Source organism: Cherax quadricarinatus, chromosome 84 (genome assembly GCF_038502225.1).
Source record: "Cherax quadricarinatus isolate ZL_2023a chromosome 84, ASM3850222v1, whole genome shotgun sequence".
NCBI lineage: Eukaryota > Metazoa > Arthropoda > Malacostraca > Decapoda > Parastacidae > Cherax > Cherax quadricarinatus.
Window position 1 is genome coordinate 7558812 of NC_091375.1, and position 23707 is coordinate 7582518.

Below are 23707 nucleotides of genomic sequence, written 5' to 3' on the forward strand. Positions count from 1 at the left end.
CATTCTATTTCGCTCCATCTTCTCTACATGTCTGAACCACCTCAATAGCCCCTACTCAGCCCTCTGTATAACAGTTTTGGTAATCCCGCACCTCCTCCTAATCTCAAATAGTCTTGCTAACACAAAAATGCTGTGGGCACAATAAGAGAACAATACATCAACATCCATGGTCCTACACTAACATTCTACCACAAGATGTCTGAAACACTGCTGGAAACTACAGGTGCCTCTGCCTAGTGTTGGGTCATCCAGGCTGTGATGGATGTCTGGGCCAACAGGCCACCAACAATAGCCTGATTGACCAAGCAAGCACCAGACTACCCTCGCCCAGGGGTCAAACTGCAGTAGAACGGAAACTAAAAGCATCAAAGGTGCTAGTATCAAAATATATATATCTATAGATCTATATATACATAAAAAAAAAGCCTGATAGCTCATGCATTCAAGAGTTTGAATAGTTTTAGCATTATTACAAGAGCACATAAAAGATGGCTTAAAAATTAGAAGTTAAAGCCATATAAATAAAAATACTATAGTATAGGTATACAGTAACAATAAGTATTGTACACAGTGTATAGGTATACCTTTGATATACCTTTGAAGAGTTTCGAGAGTTTAACTACTCTCGGAGCCCGGCCATGGGTCAGGTACAGAGTACCTACATGCTGTTCAAGTAATGATGAGTATGGCCACTATGTACAGTATAGTAGTGTGTATTCTACTTACTTGGTATGCTTGGTCCTCCTCTTTGGGTTCAACTGAGTGGCATAGTACGCAGGAAGCTTCTTAACACGAACCATGCGAGTCCCTCCATTCTTCTCACCACCAATAGGTTTCTCAATGAAGATTTTTTGCTTCTCACCAACCTTCAAATATATAATTATGTATAATTTTTCTTCCCCCGGGCATAAATTTTTCTATTAAAAAAAAAAAAAAAGTCTAAAGTAGTTTTTCTTTTCCCTACAGCATACAATCCATTACATGAATGAGTATTATTGTTACATTATTATTATTATACTATGTTGCTATTATGTTCATAGGGAAACACTTAATCAACAGGGCTCATACAGTGCATGGGGGAAATGGAAGCACTCTGGTTCAATCCAAGGAAGGAGATATTGGATCCAATTCCTTGGATGAAGAGGCCCTCACCAACATCAAGAAACCTCCATTGAGAGGATTAAGTGGTTTAAAAAAACTATCAAATCATGTCAGCTGGCTTCTAAAACTACCTGTGACCCAACAAGCCAGGAATTATTAGTATTGTATGATAAACACACTAGATATTTTGATATTAAGCAAGAGCATCAATATTACATGCCATAAATCACAACGAGAAAGACAGCTACCATGGGAAATTTTGATGCTACTCACTAAATTTCCATATCATTACACACACACTTACACACACACACTTACACACACACACTTACACACTTACACACACACACACACACGAAAAAAGGGGAGGGGGACAAAACACTTGAATTTTCCCCTCCGACCTAAAGGAGAAGCATGTTCATGGAAACAGCTCATGCCCTCCCCAACACCCACAGCCTGGCTGATCAGGCCATGGCCCACGTGAGGCCTGGTTATAGACTGGGCCGCAGGGGCACTGATCTCCGGAACACCCTTCAGGTATACACCTACCATTACCTACCTCACATGCACTGTAATCAAATGATCTTGGACATTTTCAGCTACTTTATCAATGTTAAGCATAACACCCAAAAAGATGCCAGTGGTGCTACAGGTATCATGAAAAAGTGTGAATCTATGATGGTTATTTATTTATTATTATCACACTGGCCGATTCCCACCAAGGTAGGGTGGCCCGAAAAAGAAAAACTTTCACCATCATTCACTCCATCACTGTCTTGCCAGAAGGGTGCTTTACACTACAGTTTTTAAACTGCAACATTAACACCCCTCCTTCAGAGTGCAGGCACTGTACTTCCCATCTCCAGGACTCAAGTCCAGCCTGCCGGTTTCCCTGAACCCCTTCATAAATGTTACTTTGCTCACACTCCAACAGCACGTCAAGTATTAAAAACCATTTGTCTCCATTCGCTCCTATCAAACACGCTCACGCATGCCTGCTGGAAGTCCAAGCCCCTCGCACGCAAAACCTCCTTTACCCCCTCCCTCCAACCTTTTCTAGGCCAACCCCTACCCCGCCTTCCTTCCACTACAGACTGATACACTCTTGAAGTCACTCTGTTTCGCTCCATTCTCTCTACATGTCCGAACCACCTCAACAACCCTTCCTCAGCCCTCTGGACAACAGTTTTGGTAATCCCGCACCTCCTCCTAACTTCGAAACTACGAATTCTCTGCATTATATTCACACCACACATTACCCTCAGACATGACATCTCCACTGCCTCCAGCCTTCTCCTCGCTGCAACATTCATCACCCATGCTTCACACCCATATAAGAGCGTTGGTAAAACTATACTCTCATACATTCCCCTCTTTGCCTCCAAGGACAAAGTTCTTTGTCTCCACAGACTCCTAAGTGCACCACTCACCCTTTTCCCCTCATCAATTCTATGATTCACCTCATCTTTCATAGACCCATCCGCTGACACGTCCACTCCCAAATATCTGAATACATTCACCTCCTCCATACTCTCTCCCTCCAATCTGATATCCAATCTTTCATCACCTAATATTTTTGTTATCCTCATAACCTTACTCTTTCCTGTATTCACTTTTAATTTTCTTCTTTTGCACACCCTACCAAATTCATCCACCAATCTCTGCAACTTCTCTTCAGAATCTCCCAAGAGCACAGTGTCATCAGCAAAGAGCAACTGTGACAACTCCCACTTTGTGTGTGATTCTTTATCTTTTAACTCCACGCCTCTTGCCAAGACCCTCGCATTTACTTCTCTTACAACCCCATCTATAAATATATTAAACAACCATGGTGACATCACACATCCTTGTCTAAGGCCTACTTTTACTGGGAAATAATTTCCCTCTTTCCTACATACTCTAACTTGAGCCTCACTATCCTCGTAAAAACTCTTCACTGCTTTCAATAACCTACCTCCTACACCATACACCTGCAACATCTGCCACATTGCCCCCCTATCCACCCTGTCATATGCCTTTTCCAAATCCATAAATGCCACAAAGACCTCTTTAGCCTTATCTAAATACTGTTCACTTATATGTTTCACTGTAAACACCTGGTCCACACACCCCCTACCTTTCCTAAAGCCTCCTTGTTCATCTGCTATCCTATTCTCCGTCTTACTTTTAATTCTTTCAATAATAACTCTACCATACACTTTACCAGGTATACTCAACAGACTTATCCCCCTATAATTTTTGCACTCTCTTTTGTCCCCTTTGCCTTTATACAAAGGAACTATGCACGCTCTCTGCCAATCCCTAGGTACCTTACCCTCTTCCATACATTTATTAAATAATTGCACCAACCACTCCAAAACTATATCCCCACCTGCTTTTAACATTTCTATCTTTATCCCATCAATCCCGGCTGCCTTACCCCCTTTCATTCTATCTACTGCCTCACGAACTTCCCCCACACTCACAACTGGCTCTTCTTCACTCCTACAAGATGTTATTCCTCCTTGCCCTTTACACAAAATCACAGCTTCCCTATCTTCATCAACATTTAACAATTCCTCAAAATATTCCCTCCATCTTCCCAATACCTCTAACTCTCCATTTAATAACTCTCCTCCCCTATTTTTAACTGACAAATCCATTTGTTCTCTAGGCTTCCTTAACTTGTTAATCTCATTCCAAAACTTTTTCTTATTTTCAACAAAATTTGTTGATAACATCTCACCCACTCTCTCATTTGCTCTCTTTTTACATTGCTTCACCACTCTATGATGGTATTAGAGTAAAAATTTTATACAGTAAATCCCCTGTAAGTCAAATTCTCATAACCTCCATTTTCACTATTCTGTGATTTAAATTTTTGTTTCTAAAAGAGGCAAGCAATTTCCATTCTGTGCCGAGTGTAATTAATTTCCATCGGTGGTATGCACTTCCATTATGAAGTGCCAAAGTAGAAAGGCAGGAGAACCCCCATTACACACTGGGCAAGTGCACTGTTTTAGTGGTATAGGGAAGGGTGAGGTGATGTAAACAAACAACCTTACACATACATTAGTGTATCTGGATAAGTTTTTTTTTTTTTTTCCAACAAGCCGGCCGTCTCCCACCGAGGCAGGGTGACCCAAAGAGAAAGAAAATCCCCAAAAAGAAAATACTTTCAACATCATTCAACACTTTCACCTCACTCACACATAATCACTGTTTTTGCAGAGGTGCCCAGAATACAACAGCTTAGAAGTATATACGTATAAAAATACACAATATCTCTCTCCAAACTGCTAATATCCGAAACCCCTCCTTTAGAGTGCAGGCATTGTACTTCCCATTTCCAGGACTCAAGTCCGGTTATATAACATAACCAGTTTCCCTGAATCCCTTCACTAAATATTACCCTGCTCACACTCCAACAGATCATCAGGTCCCAAATACCATTTGTCTCCATTTGCCTTACACACACATTAGTGTATCTGGCTAAGTACTATATTATATTCACTCAGTGCTGATCACTTAATTTTTCCTTTTCATCATCCCATTTGGATATTTATTATGACATCTAAACAAAGTGCAAGTGACACTAGTGAAACAAGATAATTAAGTGAGGAAACCATGACAATTTGAAAACATTGTAGATAATCGAGATGCTGAAAGTTTTCACAAGCGTCATGGAGACAGCAAGTGTATTTGGTATCAAGAAACCAATAATTCAAGATAAAGAGGTGAAGACAGAAGGTTGTGCAATGAGTAGTTCTCAATGTGACACTGTAAAAGAATGAGAAATAGATCAATATAGCTAAATAAAACAATATTCACTAAATGTGTGCATTGAAAAAAAAAAGGTGTTCTACATAATGGCCTTATTATCCAAGGTTATAGTACTATAGTATAAAACTGTCAAAGGTGCCATTTTAAACCATAGTCAGTTTTGTTTTCCCACCATATACCATAGGACAATTTTTTATTCTGTGCACACTCACCACACAGACCCATTCTCTCATATCTAGGCCAAAATTCACAACTCAAAGCTTATCTGAGCAAGCTCAGCTCATGACAATAGAACTGTTAGGAGCCCTGGCCTCAATGACAAAGTTCTACATGACAGTGAAAGGGTTGTCAAAGATATATTCTTGTCACTGCCTGTAACTGTGTTGTGTAATGCCTTTTGGATAATTCTCTTAATAGTACGTATAGACAAACCCCAATCATGACACTGTTGTGTGGCAGCTCTGGTGTCACTCTCCAGAGCCATTGAGAGCTGCTGGTGTAGCAGTCATGTCTTTGTACATAATATGCCCATGAAGCACTTAGTGCAGTACACTCTTATAATAAATAATTTAATATATTCTTAATATGCCCATAACAATATTTATACATGCGGCATATTCTTATTTTGAAGAACACACACAATTATAACTAATGCATGAATAATTATTGTCAATTCCTCCATCCTTACACATCTACATTTACTCATACACTGAAATTCTAATATTCAGTATATAATAATATACCAGTTAAATACATATACTTCTTTATAACTGAACTCTTACATTTAGTCACATGACTGCCATTGTTTCTAATTATTATAATGAATAATTAACTTTGTGGTGGATCACTATCTTTTATCATATACCTGTATTAATTTACTATTGTATAGAATCAGATACTTAATAATCTTAACTTCTTGAGGGCTCCAGACCCTTGATCCAAAAAATTTCCACAGGGTTCAAGAATTAAAAAAAAATAAAAATTCTTTTTTTTTTATGAAATGGTAGAGAATCTTTTTCTGCAGATAATAAAACAAAAAGTACAAAAAAATAATGGAAAAATTGACGAAATTATGTTGTCGTGAATTTTGCTCTGTCAGCAATATTTGTGCATCAGTGATTTTGCCTACTCGATTCCTTTTTAGGCCAATTACACTGTTCCAGTCGACCAAATTCTTAGCTATTTCGCTAGTATGCCTTCCATTTTATAGACTGAGCACAAGAAACTGACCAATCAACTATTTCAGCTACCTAATAAAGTGATCAGAAATTGATAATTTGGCCTATTTCACTCAAATTTCAAAATATTACAATTTCAAAATAGGGATCAGAATAAACAATCCAGGCATACAGGCACTAAAATAACATTACCTCTGTTTATTAGTTACGCTCCAAGGCTTTACACATGAATTTCATTTTGAGTTTTCATTCGCACAAAAAAATAGGTTTACTGTTATGAAATACTGTAATTATTATCTAAATAATATCAGTGCCTTCATGAATGCACATTAGACTCGCCAACTGGTGTGTATTGGACACGTCAACTCGTGGGTCTAATATGCCTTCACGAAGTGATTTGTTTACTCTTGAACATCAGCAAAAATTGAACATTCCCCTACTTTGAGCTCAATTTTGAGCTTTTCTCGATATCTGTAATATATCTTCCATTCTATCAAACGAAACCAAGAAACCATGAATACAACCATAAAAACCCATACAAAAATACACAGCAAACTCACCGTTTTAAACCAAAAATATGATCGCAGTGCTTTTTCTACATATTGCGTGCTGCAGGATTTTTTTTATATAGTGGATACTTACCACTTAGACCCATTCTCTCATATCTAGGTCTCAAAGCTACTGTTCACAGCTTATGAGTGAGCTGAGCCCATCACTTTTTTCTAAGGCACGGACACTTGCTTCAACCATAGAACAAAGGCATGGACCCTCAAGTGGTTAAACTTATAGATAACTTACCTATGGTTTTGATAGTCTGTACCGTAATCATATGTAACTAACTTGCATTAAGTAATCACTAAACAAATGCTTTTTTATAAATTATTTAGTGTAACTGGTTCCTCAAACTGTTCCATTATTATATTTAATTTATTAAATTTAAATATTAGCTAAATTTATCCTAGTCATTCATTTCCTTATACAGTGGACCCTCGACATTCGATACTAATCCGTTCCTGAGAGCTATCGAATGTCAAAAATATTGAAAGTCGAATTAATTTTCCCCATAAGAAATAATGGAAATCAAATTAATCCGTGCAAGACACGCAAAAGTATGAAAAAATTTACCACATGAAATATTAAGTTTAATGCAATAGAATAATTACAATAACAACAATAACAAGAGATTAATAACAATAGAATAATTGACACTTACCTTTAACAAAGATCTGGTGATGATTGATGGGATGGGAGGAGGGGAGTGTGTGGATGTTGTTAATGTTTAGAAGGGGAATCCCCTTCCATTAGGACTTGAACTGGCAGCCTCACCATGCCTTACCACACTGTGTATGCCACTATGATTCTTATATCTTTCAAACCAACCTTTGCTGGCCTTAAATTCACTTACATCACCACTGGTTGCAGGCAATTTCTTTACCAAATCATCATGCACTCCGACACACGCACTCCACTTTCATACTTTCAATTATCTCTTTCTTCATTTCAATAGTCATCAGCACCTTTTTTCTCGAAGGGTTGGCACTAGAAGTTTTCTTGGGGCCCATGGTTACTTATTTTGCAGAAACAAGCACCAAAAGCAGTGATAATATGGATAATATAGAATGTACCGAATGTATCCTTAGATGCACGCACACTGGCTGGCTTGTAAACACTGGCACACACGGTGCAGTTCAGGCCACACGTGGACACGTCTCGTACGAATCGTATCGAATGTCGGGTTTTCCATCGAATACCGAGGCGAAATTTTTGCGTTAAAATGCATCGAAAGTCGGATTTATCGAATGTCGATGCCATCAAATGTCGGGGGTCCACTGTACTAATCTTTGAATGCTATAATTTGGATTGAACTCTTATTCCTGCAAACTCACAGCAGGCCCTTGATTAACAGTCATTTTAAAGTTGATGAAAATAAATGGCAGTTTATCCCTGACTAACAGACAATGTAAGGATGGTATCATAACAGATATAATTAAAAAAAAAAAAACTCCATTATACATTTAAATATGACAAGTCTAGTCAACATAAAAACGTGTCCTTTCACTTACCTTCTTACGTTTACCATAGCGAACAGTGCCTGGTTTGATAGTTTTTGGTTTGGGGGTCTTCTTTACCTTTACCTCCACTCCTTTTTTCTACAAAGAAAAAAATTATTTAAATAAAACTGCCAAATTAGAGTATAGTAGCACTTTTCTTTCAATACCTTAACACAAAGCTACTCCTTAAAGAATGTTTGATATTCTTGTCTCCTAATACACTCAAATCACAGGAGCCACTACAATCAATTATACATTTACTGTTGTTGATAAAGTCTAGACAATCATTACAGCACTTCAGGTACAATTACAGACAAGATAACTGACCACTAAATGTGCTACAAAACTCACAGAAAGCAATAAAGTCGATTTCATTTAACCCTTTCACTGTTGGTGACATATATCAATGGCTTACAAGCCATTGTCGGTGACGTGTTAGTATGCCAAAATTCTAGCAGCTTCAAATCTAGCGGGAGAAAGCTGGTAGACCTACATGTGAGAGAATGGGTCTGCATGGTTAGTGTGAGGTATTCAAGTTTATTCTCTATAAGGGTTACAATGTGGGGTTTACAGGTTTTGGGTATTGTGTGGTTTACATGTTATAAAATACAGTACTAATTACAGAGGGGGCCACTAGGACACCTAGCATGGTGTTTTTGGAGTGTGTGTTTTTGGATTAAAACGCCGACTTTGAAGTGTGTTTTCATGTGGTATTTATGGTTGTATTCTAGTTTTCTTGGTCTCATTTGATAGAATGGAAGATATATTACAGAAATAAAGATGATTTTGATTGGTTTCATGATGAAAAGTACCTTGAAATTGAGCTCAAGATAGCGGAAATGTTAGATTTTTGCCCATGTTCAACAGTAAACAAATGACATCACTGTCCAATACGTGTCCAACTGGCCAGTCTAATATGCAGTCATGAATGGGTTGACATTATTTCTACAATTACAGTGGACCCCCGAGTTTCATGAGCCTCGCGCTTCGTGAATTTTGACTTTCACAAACTTTTTTTTTTTTTGTCAAAATAAAGCCTCGTGGTTCATGATTTTCCTCCCAATTTGTTCATCGCATGTAACGCGTCCGTGCAGCCAGGAGCAGCTGGGCGTACACAAAGGCTTCCACACAACATTCAGGAGTCAGTGTGGCATTGTTTGAAGAAAAATACAAAAGAGGTGATGGTAGAGGGTGGTAGTGATGGTGGTATATAGGATGGTAGTGATGGTGGTATAGGGTGGTAGTGATGGTGGTATAGGGTGGTAGTGATGGTGGTAGAGGGTGGTAGTGATGGTGGTAGAGGGTGGTAGTGATGGTGGTAGAGGGTGGTAGTGGTAGAGGGTGGTAGTGGTAGAGGGTGGTAGTGGTAGAGGGTGGTAGTGGTAGAGGGTGGTAGTGGTAGAGGGTGGTAGTGGTAGAGGGTGGTAGTGGTAGAGGGTGGTAGTGGTAGAGGGTGGTAGTGGTAGAGGGTGGTAGTGGTAGTGATGGTGGTAGTGTGTAGATCTGCAAGAGCTCTCTGGACAGTTTTTTTGTGGGACAGGGGTCCAGTGACTTATCCATCCTCTCCTGTCCTTCCGTCTGCCATACACCAACAAGAGTCTTCAATAAAGGTAAGTGTGATGTTATTGTTTTATACTTGATTTCTCCTTCTTTTCTGTATGTAAATCTATATTTAATCTATAAAAAAATTCATGTTTGTTAATACTTTTGGGTGTCTGGAATGGATTAATTGGATTTACATTATTTCTTATGGGCAAAATGGTTTCGACATTCATGAATTCCAACTTTCAGCAGACACTCTGGAACGGATTAATCACGAAGCTCGGGGGTCCACTGTATTACAATAATGCAGTAGTCTGCATAACAGTAAATATTATATTTTTTGTATACCTGGAGAGAGTTCCGGGGGTCAACGCCCCCGCGGCCCGGTCTGTGACCAGGCCTCCTGGTGGATCAGAGCCTGATCAACCAGGCTGTTACTGCTGGCTGCACACAAACCAACGTACGAGCCACAGCCCAGCTGGTCATAAAGCAAGTCAAAATTTGATAAACTTGTATCAATTATTTTTGCCACAGTGAGAACCGAGATGACTTTGTTTTAACAATGACCATCTCCCATTGGGGTAGGGCAAGCTGACACAGAAAACTGTCTTGCCAGAAGAGTGCTGACATCACAATTCAGACAAACCTCCAGAGTGCAGGCACTGTACTTCCCACCTCCAGGACTCAAGTCCAGCTAACTGGTTTCCCATGAATCCCTTCATAAATGTTACCTTGCTCACACTCCAACAGCATTTCAAATCATAAAACCCACTTACCTACACTAGTACCTAATACACTCACACAAGCCTATTGGATGTTCAAGCCCGTAGCACCCATAATCTCCTTTACACCTTCCCTCCAACCTTTCCTAGGACAACCCCTACCCCTCTTTTCCTCCACCCCAGATTTATCATAATCTCCAAACTCTGAATTCTCTGCAAAATATTCACAGTACACATTGCCCTCAAACATGACATCTCCACTGCCTCCAGCCTTCTCTTCACTGCAACATTGTATGAATAAAAATTCAAAATGGAAAGCAAAAGTAATATAAGAGGGGCCTGGAGATGTGACTAATAAACAGAGAAAATGTTATTTTAGTGCTAGGAATGTTTGCACTGTTTACTCTGGACCCTATATTGAAATTGATATCTTTTGAAATTTGTGTGAAATTGGCCAAATTGCCAAATTTTGATCACTTTATTGGGTAGTTGAAATTGGTACATTGGCAGTTTCTCGTACTCAGTCAATAGAACAAATGGAGTCGTAGCGAAATGGCCAAGTTTGGTCGACGGGAACAACGGAATTAGCCAAAAACAGGGCTCAAAGTGGCCAAAATCGTCGATGCATACATATCGCTGAGACAGCTAACTTCATGAAAGCATAAATCTAAGTTTTCCATCAAATTTCAAACTTTTGAGTCATTACCATTAGGAAAAGATTCTCTATCATTTCATAAGAAATTTTTTTTTTTTAATTCTTAACACTGAGAGCAAATTTGTGAACAGGGGTCTCAACAGTGAATGAGTTAACAGAACTCATTCCTAAGACAGCCAGAAAGTACTACTTTTTGCATTCTGGAAAAGTATTAAATTAGGGGGGAATGTGATGGAGGTGTTCAAATGGAAGACTGGAATAAGTAGATAATAGGGATACTGCATACACAGTATTCTGATTAAGACAGCACTAACTCCTTCTTTGTTGGAAGCCACAAAATAAAAAATGCTGCCAGTTGGCATTAACCCTTAAACTGTCCAAACGTTGATCTACATTTGCGCGCATAGCGCTCCAACCTTGATTTTCTCCATAAGAAACAATGTAAAAAAAAACGTAGATCTACATTCGGAGTGCTACGCGAGCAAATGTAGATCTACGTTTGGACAGTTTAAGGGTTAAAAAAAAAATGAAATGGCAGAGAATCTTTTCCGGGGATTACATTTATGAAGGGATTCAGGGAAACCGGCAGGCCGGACTTGAGTCCTGGAGATGGGAAGTACAGTGCCTGCACTCTGAAGGAGGGGTGTTAATGTTGCAGTTTAAAAACTGTAGTGTAAAACACCCTTCTGGCAAGACAGTGATGGAGTGAATGATGGTGAAAGTTTTTCTTTTTCGGGCCACCCTGCCTTGGTGGGAATCGGCCAGTGTGATAATAAAAAAAAAAAAAAATACACGAAAAATACTTAAAATGGTGGAAAACTTATGGATTTAGGCAAGCGCAATGTTAGCTGCCTGGGTGCAATTTATATATCTGCAATTTCACAAAATTTGAGTCCTATTTAACCCTTTCACTGTCAAGACCCCTGAACACAAACCTGCTCTCAGTGTCGAAAAATATTTTGGAAAAAAAAAAAAAAACTTACCAAAATCTTTAAAATATTTTTCCGATTGTTTTAAAAGAAAATTTTTTTTTTGCCATCAATACTTACCGAGATATGTAGGAATGAAGTTGACAAAGTGAACCACTTATGGCAACATCGGCAACTGCTGCTCACTTGATAATATTTTTACTATTCTATTTTTTTTCTTTTCTAATATTTTATTTTTTCAAGTAACTTTTGTGGCCTGTGAGACCAATATAATGCCTTACGTATATACTATAGTGGTACCTCGGGATACGAACTTAATTCGTTCCAGAAGGCTGTTTGAGTGCCAATACCGAACAAATTTGTTCCCATAAGGAATAATGTAAATTAGATTAATCTGTTTCAGACACCAAAAAAATACATTTACATAAATACACTTACATAACTTTTCAAGTTTTGAACTGTTCATATCCCGAGGTACCACTGTATATCCACTTATTGTATGCAACACAATAACCGCACAAACATTATCATTATATTGTTTACAAAACTTGTTTACACAAACCCACACTGCCTTCCCACCCACACCGTCTTCCCCACCACCCACACTGCCTTCCCCACACCCACACAGTCTTCCCCATCACCCACGCTGGAAATAAGTCATTGACTTTTTTGGGTTATCCTAGGTTCTCTACACATGCTGCTATGTATGATAATCTACATAACTGTATTTGTTTATACCCGAATAAACTTACACGCTGTCTTCCCAATCACCCATGCTGTCTTCCCCACCCACACCATCATCCCCACCATCCATGCTGTCATCCCCACCACTCAAGCAGTCTTCCCCACACCCACATTGCCTTCCCCACACCCACGCTGCCTTCCCCACACCCACACTGCCTTCCCCACACCCACGCTGTCTTCCCACCACCCATGCTGGAAAGAAGTCACTGACTTTGTTTTCAGGGTTATCCTAGGTTCTCTACAAATACTGCTGTGTATGATAATCTATGAAACTATTTGTGTATACAGTAGGGCCCCGCTTTACGGCGTTTCACTTTACAGCGTTCCGCTAATACGGTCATTTCAAATTATGACCAAAACTCGCTATACGGCTCCCCCCACCTGACTTTCTAATACGGTCACCGCGCCCCACCCGGTTTGTTTACATTCTGTGAGATCCGTAAGCACTAAGTCTCTCCATTATGTCTGGAAACTCCATTATGTCTGGAAACTCCAAAATTTTAAGTGTTTTTAAAAGTTATTTCATATTTTATATATACTCTGATAATTATACTTATGTATACCTGTACCTAAATAAACTTACACACTGTGCTGGCATGCAGGTTCACATTAAAATCAGTAAGAGTATCTTATGTCTCCAGACGTCATATTAGTAATGATAATAATAATCATCGAGTCTCATTAAATGTTGTATATTACGTTGATATACATATTTTCATTAATCCATCTGATATTTTTTTCAAAATTATACAATAAACACAATGCATAACATATAAAGATGATAAATACACCCCACAGTAGAATAAATAAACATAAATATGAGATGTGGTAGCAGACGACTTGCACAAGTGACGCCATATTAGAAATAATAATAATAATAATAATAATCACCAAGTCTCATTAAATGTCGTATATTACGTTAATATACACATTTTCATTAATCCATCCATGATATTTTTTTCAAAATTATATAATAAACATGATACATAACATATACAGATGATAAATACACCCCACAATAGAATAAATAAACAAATATGAGCTGTGGTAGCCAGATAACTTGTACAAGTGATGCCAAGAATAACATTTTCTCTAATCTAACATTAGAGAAAATGTGTTACTGGGGGTAACTGTAGAAAAGTATTCCTTTCGTATGTATGTAAGTAAGTTTATTCAGTTATACACAAATACAGTTACATAGATTATCATACATAACAGCATATGTGTAGAGAACCTAGGATAACCCAAAAAAGTCAAACAGAGTGACTTATTTCCATTGCCTTGTACAAGTGATGCCAAGAATAACATTTTCTCTAATCTAACATTAGAGAAAATGTGTTACTGGGGGTAACTGTAGAAAAGTATTCCTTTCGTATGTATGTAAGTAAGTTTATTCAGTTATACACAAATACAGTTACATAGATTATCATACATAACAGCATATGTGTAGAGAACCTAGGATAACCCAAAAAAGTCAAACAGAGTGACTTATTTCCATTGCCTTCACTCAGAGCATCATTTCTTCTCAAAATGATGTTACATGAGAATGGGAGTGTTCTTCTTTATTTATTCTACCGTATCAATGTAGAGACAACCTGTACACAATGTAACTTGTACACAAACCAGACGTGTACACCTTGTTGTTTACAAAACTTGCCTTCGCCTGGTTTGTTTACATAACTCTGTGCCTGTCCTCTCTCATGCACTCATTCTTTCTCTCTCTCATTTATTCGTTTTATCTCATTTACTTACTCCTGACCCTACATTAAGACTACAAATATTTTAAGGCAAGTAATGAGTGAACTGTATATACATTTTATCACTCTGGGATGCTTAAATATCATAGAATATGTGGGGGTGGGTTGGCCTGGTATGGTAGCCCGGCTGACTACCATACATACCACACTTGATTTTTTACAATAAATGCTACTCATCTCACCCTAGAGTAAGACTACAAATATTTTAAGGTAAGTAATGAGTAAACTATATGCATTTTATCGCTTTGGGATGCTTAAATGTAACAGAATATTATGTGTAGGTGGGGTGGCTCGTATGTTAGCCCGGCTGACTACCATACATACCACACTTGATTTCTTAAAATAAATACTACTTGTCTCACCCTAAATTAAGACTATAAATATTTTAAAATAAGTAATGAGTGCACTATGTGTGTATTGTACTTTATTGTTTTTTGATGCCTAGTTCTAATGCTAACTTAATATATGTTAGTGTAAACTTGTTATCTAGTATTTGTATGCATTTATAAGTGGAAAAAAAGGGTGTTCCACTTTACGGCAATTTTCGCTTTGCGGTGGTAGCCTGGAACCTAACCTGCCGTATAAGTGGGGCCTACTGTACCTGAATAAACTTACTTACACACCATCACTCCAACCACCCACACCATCTTCCTAACACCCAAGCTGCCTTCCCCACCACCCATGCTGTCTTTCCTTTTCACCATCTGTATCTGGTATCCTGGGCACTGCTTTCAGTCACAAACTCCTCAAAACCATGAAATTCATCTTTACTGATGCTTCCATCTGTGTTAGAACTATCACTTGGGAAGAAAAGAGTTCCAAATTCACCAGGGAGTCGAGTATGTCTTACTGCTAGGCATGCTGAGCAAGTACTACTGAATTGGTATTCCCACAATGCACCACTGGCTCCCTGATTTTTTTTATACTGTGCACACTGACCACACAGACCCATTCTCTCACATGTAGGCCTACCAGCTTTCTCCCGCTAGATTTGAAGCTGCTAGAATTTTGGTGTAGCATTACGGCACCAACACTGCTTCATAAGCCGTAGTACTATGGCACAAAGAGTGAAAGGGTTAAGTATATTTCATTGCTCAATTTGACCAAATTCTTAGCTATTTCACTTGTATGCCTCCCATTCTGTTGATTAAGCACAAGAAATCACCCATTCAATCATCAGAACTACCCTATAAAGTGAACAAAAGTAATTTAGCCAATTTTACACAAAATTCAAATAATTCCAACTAAAATACATTTAAAAAAACTATAGGTATTTCAGGCACTAAAACAAAATTCCCTTTGTTCATTAATCACATTATCAGGCTTCTTCTATATTACACTTGCACTCCATTATATACTTGTCACAAAAAAAAAAATGAAAATTTACTCTACCATAAGATAATAAATTAATGATTGGTCATGGACTAGGCTGTCACAATAACTGAAGCAGACCTAGTAAAAACACACAAAACACTGGGGGGGATAGGGTAAGGATCCTATCCTTTAGAAGGAAAAAAATAAACCAAAAACTGAACATTTCTGCCTCTTTGTGGCCTATTTCAAGCTACTTTGATTTGAGACCAACCAAAATCAACTGTTTCACTAGTACTGGTATGTCCTCCATATTATCAAATGATACCAAGAAATAGTAAAGCCATAAAATCTATTCCAGAAAAACCTCAAAATCATTGCTTTTGTAAACCAAACAAAGTGTGAGGTTTACTCTTCCCATATGGCACTGCATAGGGGCAGATTTTTTTTTTTTTAATATAGTGCACACCCACTGCACAGTCCCATCTAGGTAAATATTTGCACTCCACATATCTGAGGATACTACGAGTGACACTAGTGTCCCTAATATAGACCTAAGTGGGAGTCATAAGGATAGGTAGTAGGTTGGTAGACACCAACCACCCAGAGAGGTACTACCATCTTGCCAAGCGAGTGTAAAACAGAAACCTGTAAACGCTTTACATGATGGTAGGATTGTTGGTGTCTTTTTTCATTCTCATAAACACACATGATTTCAGGTACGTCTAGCTACTTCTATTTGCACTTAGGTCACACTACACATGTATGTATAAGCATATATATACACACCCCTTTGGGTTTTCTTCTATTTTCTTACTAGTTCTTGTTTATTTCCTCTTATCACCATGGGAAAGTGAAATAGAATTCTCCCTCCATAAGTCTTGAATCTCATAAGAGGCAACTAAAATGCTGGGATCAAGGGGCTAGTAACCCCTTTTCCTATATACCTGGAGAGGATTTCAGGGATCAATGGTCTGTGACCAAGCCTCATGGTAGATCAGAGCCTGATCAACCAGGCTGTTACTGTTGGCCGCACACAAACCAACGTACGAACCTCAGCCCAGTTGGTCAGGTACTGACTTCAGGTGCCTGTCCAGTGCCTTGTTGAAGACAGCCAGGGGTCTATTGGTAATCCTCCTTATGTATGCTAGGAGGCAGTTGAACAGTCTTGGGCCCCTGACACTTACTGTGTTGTCTCAGTATACATTACTAAATTTAAAAAGAGAAACTTTTTTATTTTTAGGTCGCCCTGCCTCAGTGAGATATAGCTGGTTTGATGAAAAAAATATTAGCCTTATGACAAGAATGATACATTTTGAAAAACTGAGAGGAGTGCTTGCCTGGTAATACTGTTGCTAATTAAAATAAAAAAATATATAATTACTGTACCTCATTCTACACACTAAATTTTGAAATGAATAAGCAACTCAAATTCTTCCTCATTCTACTAACAACGAGCTCAGTAAGCATACAACAAAGTTATCAAGCAATTGTTAAGTCAGGAAGAATAAAGAACGGCTACACCTGACTAACCCTTTCACTATCTTGTACGTAGATATATGTAACTGATGCCAGTGTTGTTCACATGGATTGTTTTAACAGCAGCACCCTCAAAAATGTTAGCCGTAAATTTTAACCTAGACAATAGAGAATGGGTCTGTGAAGTGTTCCTTTGTTCTATGACCAAGCAAACACCAGATGAGCCTGGACCAAGGCAGTATCATAATAACAAAGTAGCATTGCAGGAGGCCTACTAGCCTATGTTAGGCAGGTCCAAGTCACCTACTGGCCTAAGATAATCAGGTCCAAGTCACATTAAGGAGCACTGCATCAGACCTATTAGCACAAGCTAATCAGGTCCAACTCACACCCACCCACACCCTCAAACATATCCCTACCCTAATTCTATGCCATTCTAGAGTGCAGATTCAGGGCCATCAATCTATCCTCACAGGAAAGATTTCTGATACATGGTATTAACTTTGTCATCCTCCTTTTTATGTTTTCCAGAGCTTTTATACCCATTCTGTAATACAGTGACCAGCGCTCTGCATGATCTGAATGAAGCCTAACAATATACACAACTGAAGAATAACCTGAGACTCCTGTTATTTATACTTCCTTATATGAAGCCAAGAATTCTATTAGCTTTATTGCAAACACTTATGCTCTCTCTCTCTCTCTCATGTTCTCTCACACACGTTCACACTCTCGCTCACACGCTCTCACACACACACACACACACACACACACACACACACACACACACACACTCACACACACACACACTCTCACTCACACTCACACACTCTCACTCACACTCTCACTCACACTCTCTCACTCACACTCTCTCACTCACACTCACTCACACTCTCTCACTCACACTCTCTCACACTCTCTCACTCACACTCTCTCACTCACACTCACTCACACTCACTCACACTCACTCACACTCACTCACACTCTCTCACTCACACTCTCTCACTCACACTCTCTCACTCACACTCTCTCACTCACACTCTCTCACTCACACTCTCTCACTCACACTCTCTCACTCACACTCTCACTCTCTCACTCACACTCTCTCACTCACACTCTCACTCACACTCTCTCACTCACACTCTCTCACTCACACTCTCTCACTCACACTCTCTCACTCACACTCTCTCACTCACACTCTCTCACTCACACTCACTCACTCACACTCTCTCACTCACACTCACTCACTCACACTCTCTCACTCACTCTCACACTCACACACTCTCACACTCACACTCACACTCACACTCACACTCTCACTCTCTCACTCACACTCTCACACTCTCACTCTCTCTCACTCACACTCTCTCACTCACACTCACTCACACTCACTCACACTCTCTCACTCACACTCTCTCACTCACACTCTCTCACTCACTCTCTCACTCACACTCTCTCACTCACACTCTCTCACTCACACTCACTCACACTCACTCACACTCTCTCACTCACACTCTCACTCACACTCTCTCACTCACACTCTCTCACTCACACTCTCACTCACACTCTCTCACTCACACTCTCACACTCACACTCTCACACTCACACTCTCACACTCTCACACTCTCACTCACACTCTCTCACTCACACTCTCTCACTCACACTCTCTCACTCACACTCTCTCACTCACACTCTCTCACTCACACTCTCTCACTCACACTCTCTCACTCACACTCTCTCACTCACACTCTCTCACTCACACTCTCTCACTCACACTCTCTCACTCACACTCTCTCACTCACACTCTCTCACTCACACTCTCTCACTCACACTCTCTCACTCACACTCTCTCACTCACACTCTCTCACTCACACTCTCTCACTCACACTCTCTCACTCACACTCTCTCACTCACACTCTCTCACTCACACTCTCTCACTCACACTCTCTCACTCACACTCTCTCACTCACACTCTCTCACACACTTTCTCACACTCACACTCTCACTCACACTCTCTCACTCTCTCACACACTCACACTCACTCACTCTCACACTCACTCACACTCTCTCACTCTCACAATCTCTCACTCTCTCACACACTCACACACTCACTCTCACACACACTCACTCACACACTCACTTACACACTCACTCACACTCACACACTCACACACTCACTCACACACTCACACACTCACTCACACACTCACACACACACACACACACACACTCACACACACTCACACACTCACACACACACACACACACACTCACACACTCACTCTCTCACTCACATTCTCACTCACATTCTCTCACACTCTCACTCACACTCTCACTCACTCTCACTCTCTCTCACTCACACTCACTCACTCTCTCTCACTCACACTCTCACTCACTCTCTCACTCACACTCTCTCTCACTCACACTCACTCACACTCTCTCACTCACACTCTCACTCACACACTCTCACTCACACACACTCTCTCACTCACACTCTCTCACTCACACTCTCTCTCACTCACTCTCTCTCACTCACACTCTCTCTCACTCACACTCTCTCACTCACTCACTCACACTCTCTCACTCACACTCTCTCACTCACACTCTCTCACTCACACTCACACACACACACACACTCACACACACACACACACACACACACACACACACACTCACACACTCACACACTCACACTCACTCACACACACTCACTCACACACTCACTCACTCACTCACACACTCAAACACTCACACACACACTCACACACACACACACACACACACACTCATTCACACACTCACACACTCACTCATACACACACACACACTTACACAAGAACACACAAGAACACAAGAACGAAGGAACACTGCAGAAGGCCCACTGGCCCATGCGAGGCAGGTCCAAGTCTCCTACCGGCTTAAGCCAATGCACCCAACCTAGTCAGGTCAGGTCACATTGACTTAAGGGAGGAAGACGGCAACCGACCTGGTAGCACAAGCTATCAGGTCTAACTCACACCCACCCACATCCACTCATGTATTTATCCAACCTATTTTTAAAGCTACACAACGTTCTGGCCTCTATAACGGTACTTGGGAGTTTGTTCCACTCATCCACAACTCTATTACCAAACCAGTATTTTCCTATATCCTTCCTGAATCTGAATTTTTCCAACTTAAAACCATTGCTGCGAGTCCTGTCTAGGCTAGATATTTTCAGCACACTATTTACATCCCCTTTATTTATTCCTGTCTTCCATTTATACACCTCAATCATATCCCCCCTAATTCTACGTCTTTCTAGAGAGTGCAGATTCAGGGCCCTTAGTCTATCCTCATAGGGAAGGTTTCTGATACATGGGATCAACTTTGTCATCCTCCTTTGTACATTTTCCAGAGAATTTATATCCATTCTGTAATAAGGTGACCAAAACTGTGCAGCATAATCTAAATGAGGCCTAACCAAGGATGTATAGAGTTGAAGAACAACCTGAGGACTCCTATTATTTATGCTTCTTGATATGAAGCCAAGGATTCTATTAGCTTTATTGCGAACACTTATGCACTGTTGTCTTGGTTTCAGATTACTGCTAACCAGAACTCCTAAATCTTTTTCGCAATCCGTAATATTAAGATCTACATTATTTAGTTTATATGTGGCATGGTTATTGTCCTGTCCAACATTTAGAACTTTGCATTTGTCTATATTAAACTGCATCTGCCACTTCTCCGACCACTGCATCAGTCTATTCAAATCTTCCTGGAGTGCTCGAATGTCCTCGTCAGTCTCGCTCTCACATTCTCTCACATTTACTCACTCTCTTATGCTCGCCACTCTCTCTCACACACACACATTCACTCTCTCTCACACACACATTCACTCTCACACTCATGCTCTCACACACACACTCTCACATTCACCCTCACTCTCTCATACTCTCAAGACGGCATCTATGGGGAGCTTTAAGTTGTATATTTCGTGTAGGTATGGTTGGTGGCCAGCTACCACATCTGACTTCCTACAATAAATACACTACTAACTACATGAAGACTACAAATATTTTAAGAAACGAGTGTACCAAGCATTTTACTTTTGTTCTTTTAATGCCTAGTTTTATTGCTAACTAATATACATTAGTGTAAACTTGTTAACTGGAATTTATATGCATTTATAAGTTGAAAAAAAAGGGTGTTTGGCTTTTTGGTGGTAGCCTGGAAGCATAAGTAATAGAAGTCCTCAGGTTGTTTTTCAATTCTTTATAACTTCGGTTGGGCCTCATTTAGATTATACTGCACAGTTCTGTTCACCATATTACAAAATGGATGACAAAGTTGATCCCATGCATCAGAAATCTTCCCTATGAGGATGGACTGAGGGCCCTGAATCTGCATTCTCTAGAAAGGCATAAAATTAGGGAGGATATGACTGAGGTGTATAAATTGAAAACGACAATAAATAAAAATATCTAGCCAAGACAGGACTCGCAGCAATGGTTTCAAGTTGGAAATATTCAGATTCAGGAAGGATATAGAAAAGCACGGGTTTGGTAATAGAGTTGAGAACGAGTGGCACAAACTCCCCAGTACCATCATAGAAGCTAAAATATTGTGTAGTTTTAAAAATGTTTGATAAATACATGGGTGTGAGTTGGACCTGACTAGCTGGTGCTAATAGGTCTGATGCTGTGCTCCTTCCTTGAAGTGTATGTGACTTGGACCTGCCTTGCATGGGCCAGTAGGCCTGATATGGTGTTCCTTCTTTCTTATGTTGTCATAAATGGGGCCCTACTGTATAATTAAAAATACAAAAAATTTACCATTACATATAAATTTCATGATGCTAGTCAACCTAAATGTCGTTTCACTTACTTTCTTAGGTTTACCATCGCGGACAGTGCCTGGTTTGGCGGCTTCTTTCGACTTTTCCTCCACCATTATCTACAAAGGAATAATTATTTACATAAAACTGCCAAATTAGAGTATAGTAGCACTTTTCTCCAACATTTAAGCTTACTATCCATTCTTTCAATACCTGAACACAGAACTACTCCTTAAAAGAATATTTGGTATTCTTGTCTCCTAATACACTCAACCACAAGAACCACTACAATTAATTAAACATTTACTGTTTTTGATCAAATCTACACAAACATAACAGCACTTTAGAGTACAATCACAGACAAGATAACTGACCACTAAATGTGCTATAAAACTTACAGAAAGAAATTAAGTTATTTCATTTAACAGAAATCATTCCTAAGAAGACAGTCTGAAAGCACTGAATCAAGAGGGAATGTGATTGAGGTGTTCAAATGGAAGACTGGAATAAGTATATAATAGGGATACTGTATAAACAGCATTCTGAAAATATTTAATCAAAACAGAACTAACCCCTTCTTTGACGGAAGTCACGAAATTAAAAGTACACTCGACAGTCGGCATTTTTCAAAACAAAAATTTCCTCAAATGGTTGAGAATCTTTACCGAGGGTAATAAAGCGAAAAATATTTGATGTAAAATTGATGGAATTATGCAAGTGCAAAGGTAGCACAATTTACACATCAACAATTTTTTCAACAGTCCTATTTTAAGTCGATTCCATTTCAACCAAATTCTTAGTTATATCCCTATAAAGTGTAAAAAGTGGTAATGTGCCAATCAGATCTAGTAAAAACCCATAAAACAGATCAAGTGATATACAGAGGGACTTTATTAATTCTCAGAAAATCACCAAAAACCAAATGTTTCCTTAACTTTGAATCCAGTTTTAATCTACTTTCATTCATGAAACAAATAAAAAATCACCGTTTCAGTAATATAACTTCCATTCTATAAAATACCAAGAAATACCCAATAAAACCCTAAAAACCACCCTAGAAAACACCTCAAAGTCACTATTTTAAACCAATCATGCACCATGTGGAGCAGAATTTTTTTTGTTTACCATGCATACACTGGACATATTCTCTCAACTAAAATTTACAACACAACTTATCTGAAGGAGGAAAAATCAAAATTTAGATCTACATACAACCCCGACATCAATAACATAGATCTAAGGACGAGTGAAAAAGTTAAATTAAGGCAAGGCAAATTAAGATTTAGAATGGATACAGGAAAGCAATGGTGGGGTATTAATTATTATTAACTGAACAGAGCGATATTATCAGTGGTTACAGTAATACCAAATGTAGAGCAGAGAGAGGCTACCAAACTTTTGTTTACATCAGCCCAACCACCACCATCATTCACATTTCCCCACAAATATTATTCACTGACGGGGTAACCTCAAGCTTATAATCTTCCGCTGATATTTACACTTTTTGCTATTCACTATTTTATTGAGAATGAGACGCAGATGATGAAGATATCAGCAGATGAAAACAGTTGAGATAATCAATCTCAATACTCACCCAGACGCCACATGAAAGAAGCTTCAGAGAAACACCACCAGGTGGCGTTGATCAAACACGCAT

General features: G+C 39.3%; 1 protein-coding gene across 1 annotated transcript in view; it reads right to left on the reverse strand.

The window, feature by feature from the left end:
* RpL6 (ribosomal protein L6) overlaps positions 1-23707 on the reverse strand; it is a 43328-nt gene extending 19621 nt beyond the window's left edge. Inside the window, exons 1-4 of the mRNA XM_053799371.1 lie at positions 23645-23707; positions 22101-22169; positions 8105-8191; positions 727-866 (exon numbers count right to left, since the gene is read on the reverse strand). Coding sequence (XP_053655346.1) covers positions 727-866; positions 8105-8191; positions 22101-22166 — 293 coding nt within the window. The 5' untranslated portion in view covers positions 22167-22169; positions 23645-23707. The remainder of the gene's footprint in view (positions 1-726; positions 867-8104; positions 8192-22100; positions 22170-23644) is intronic.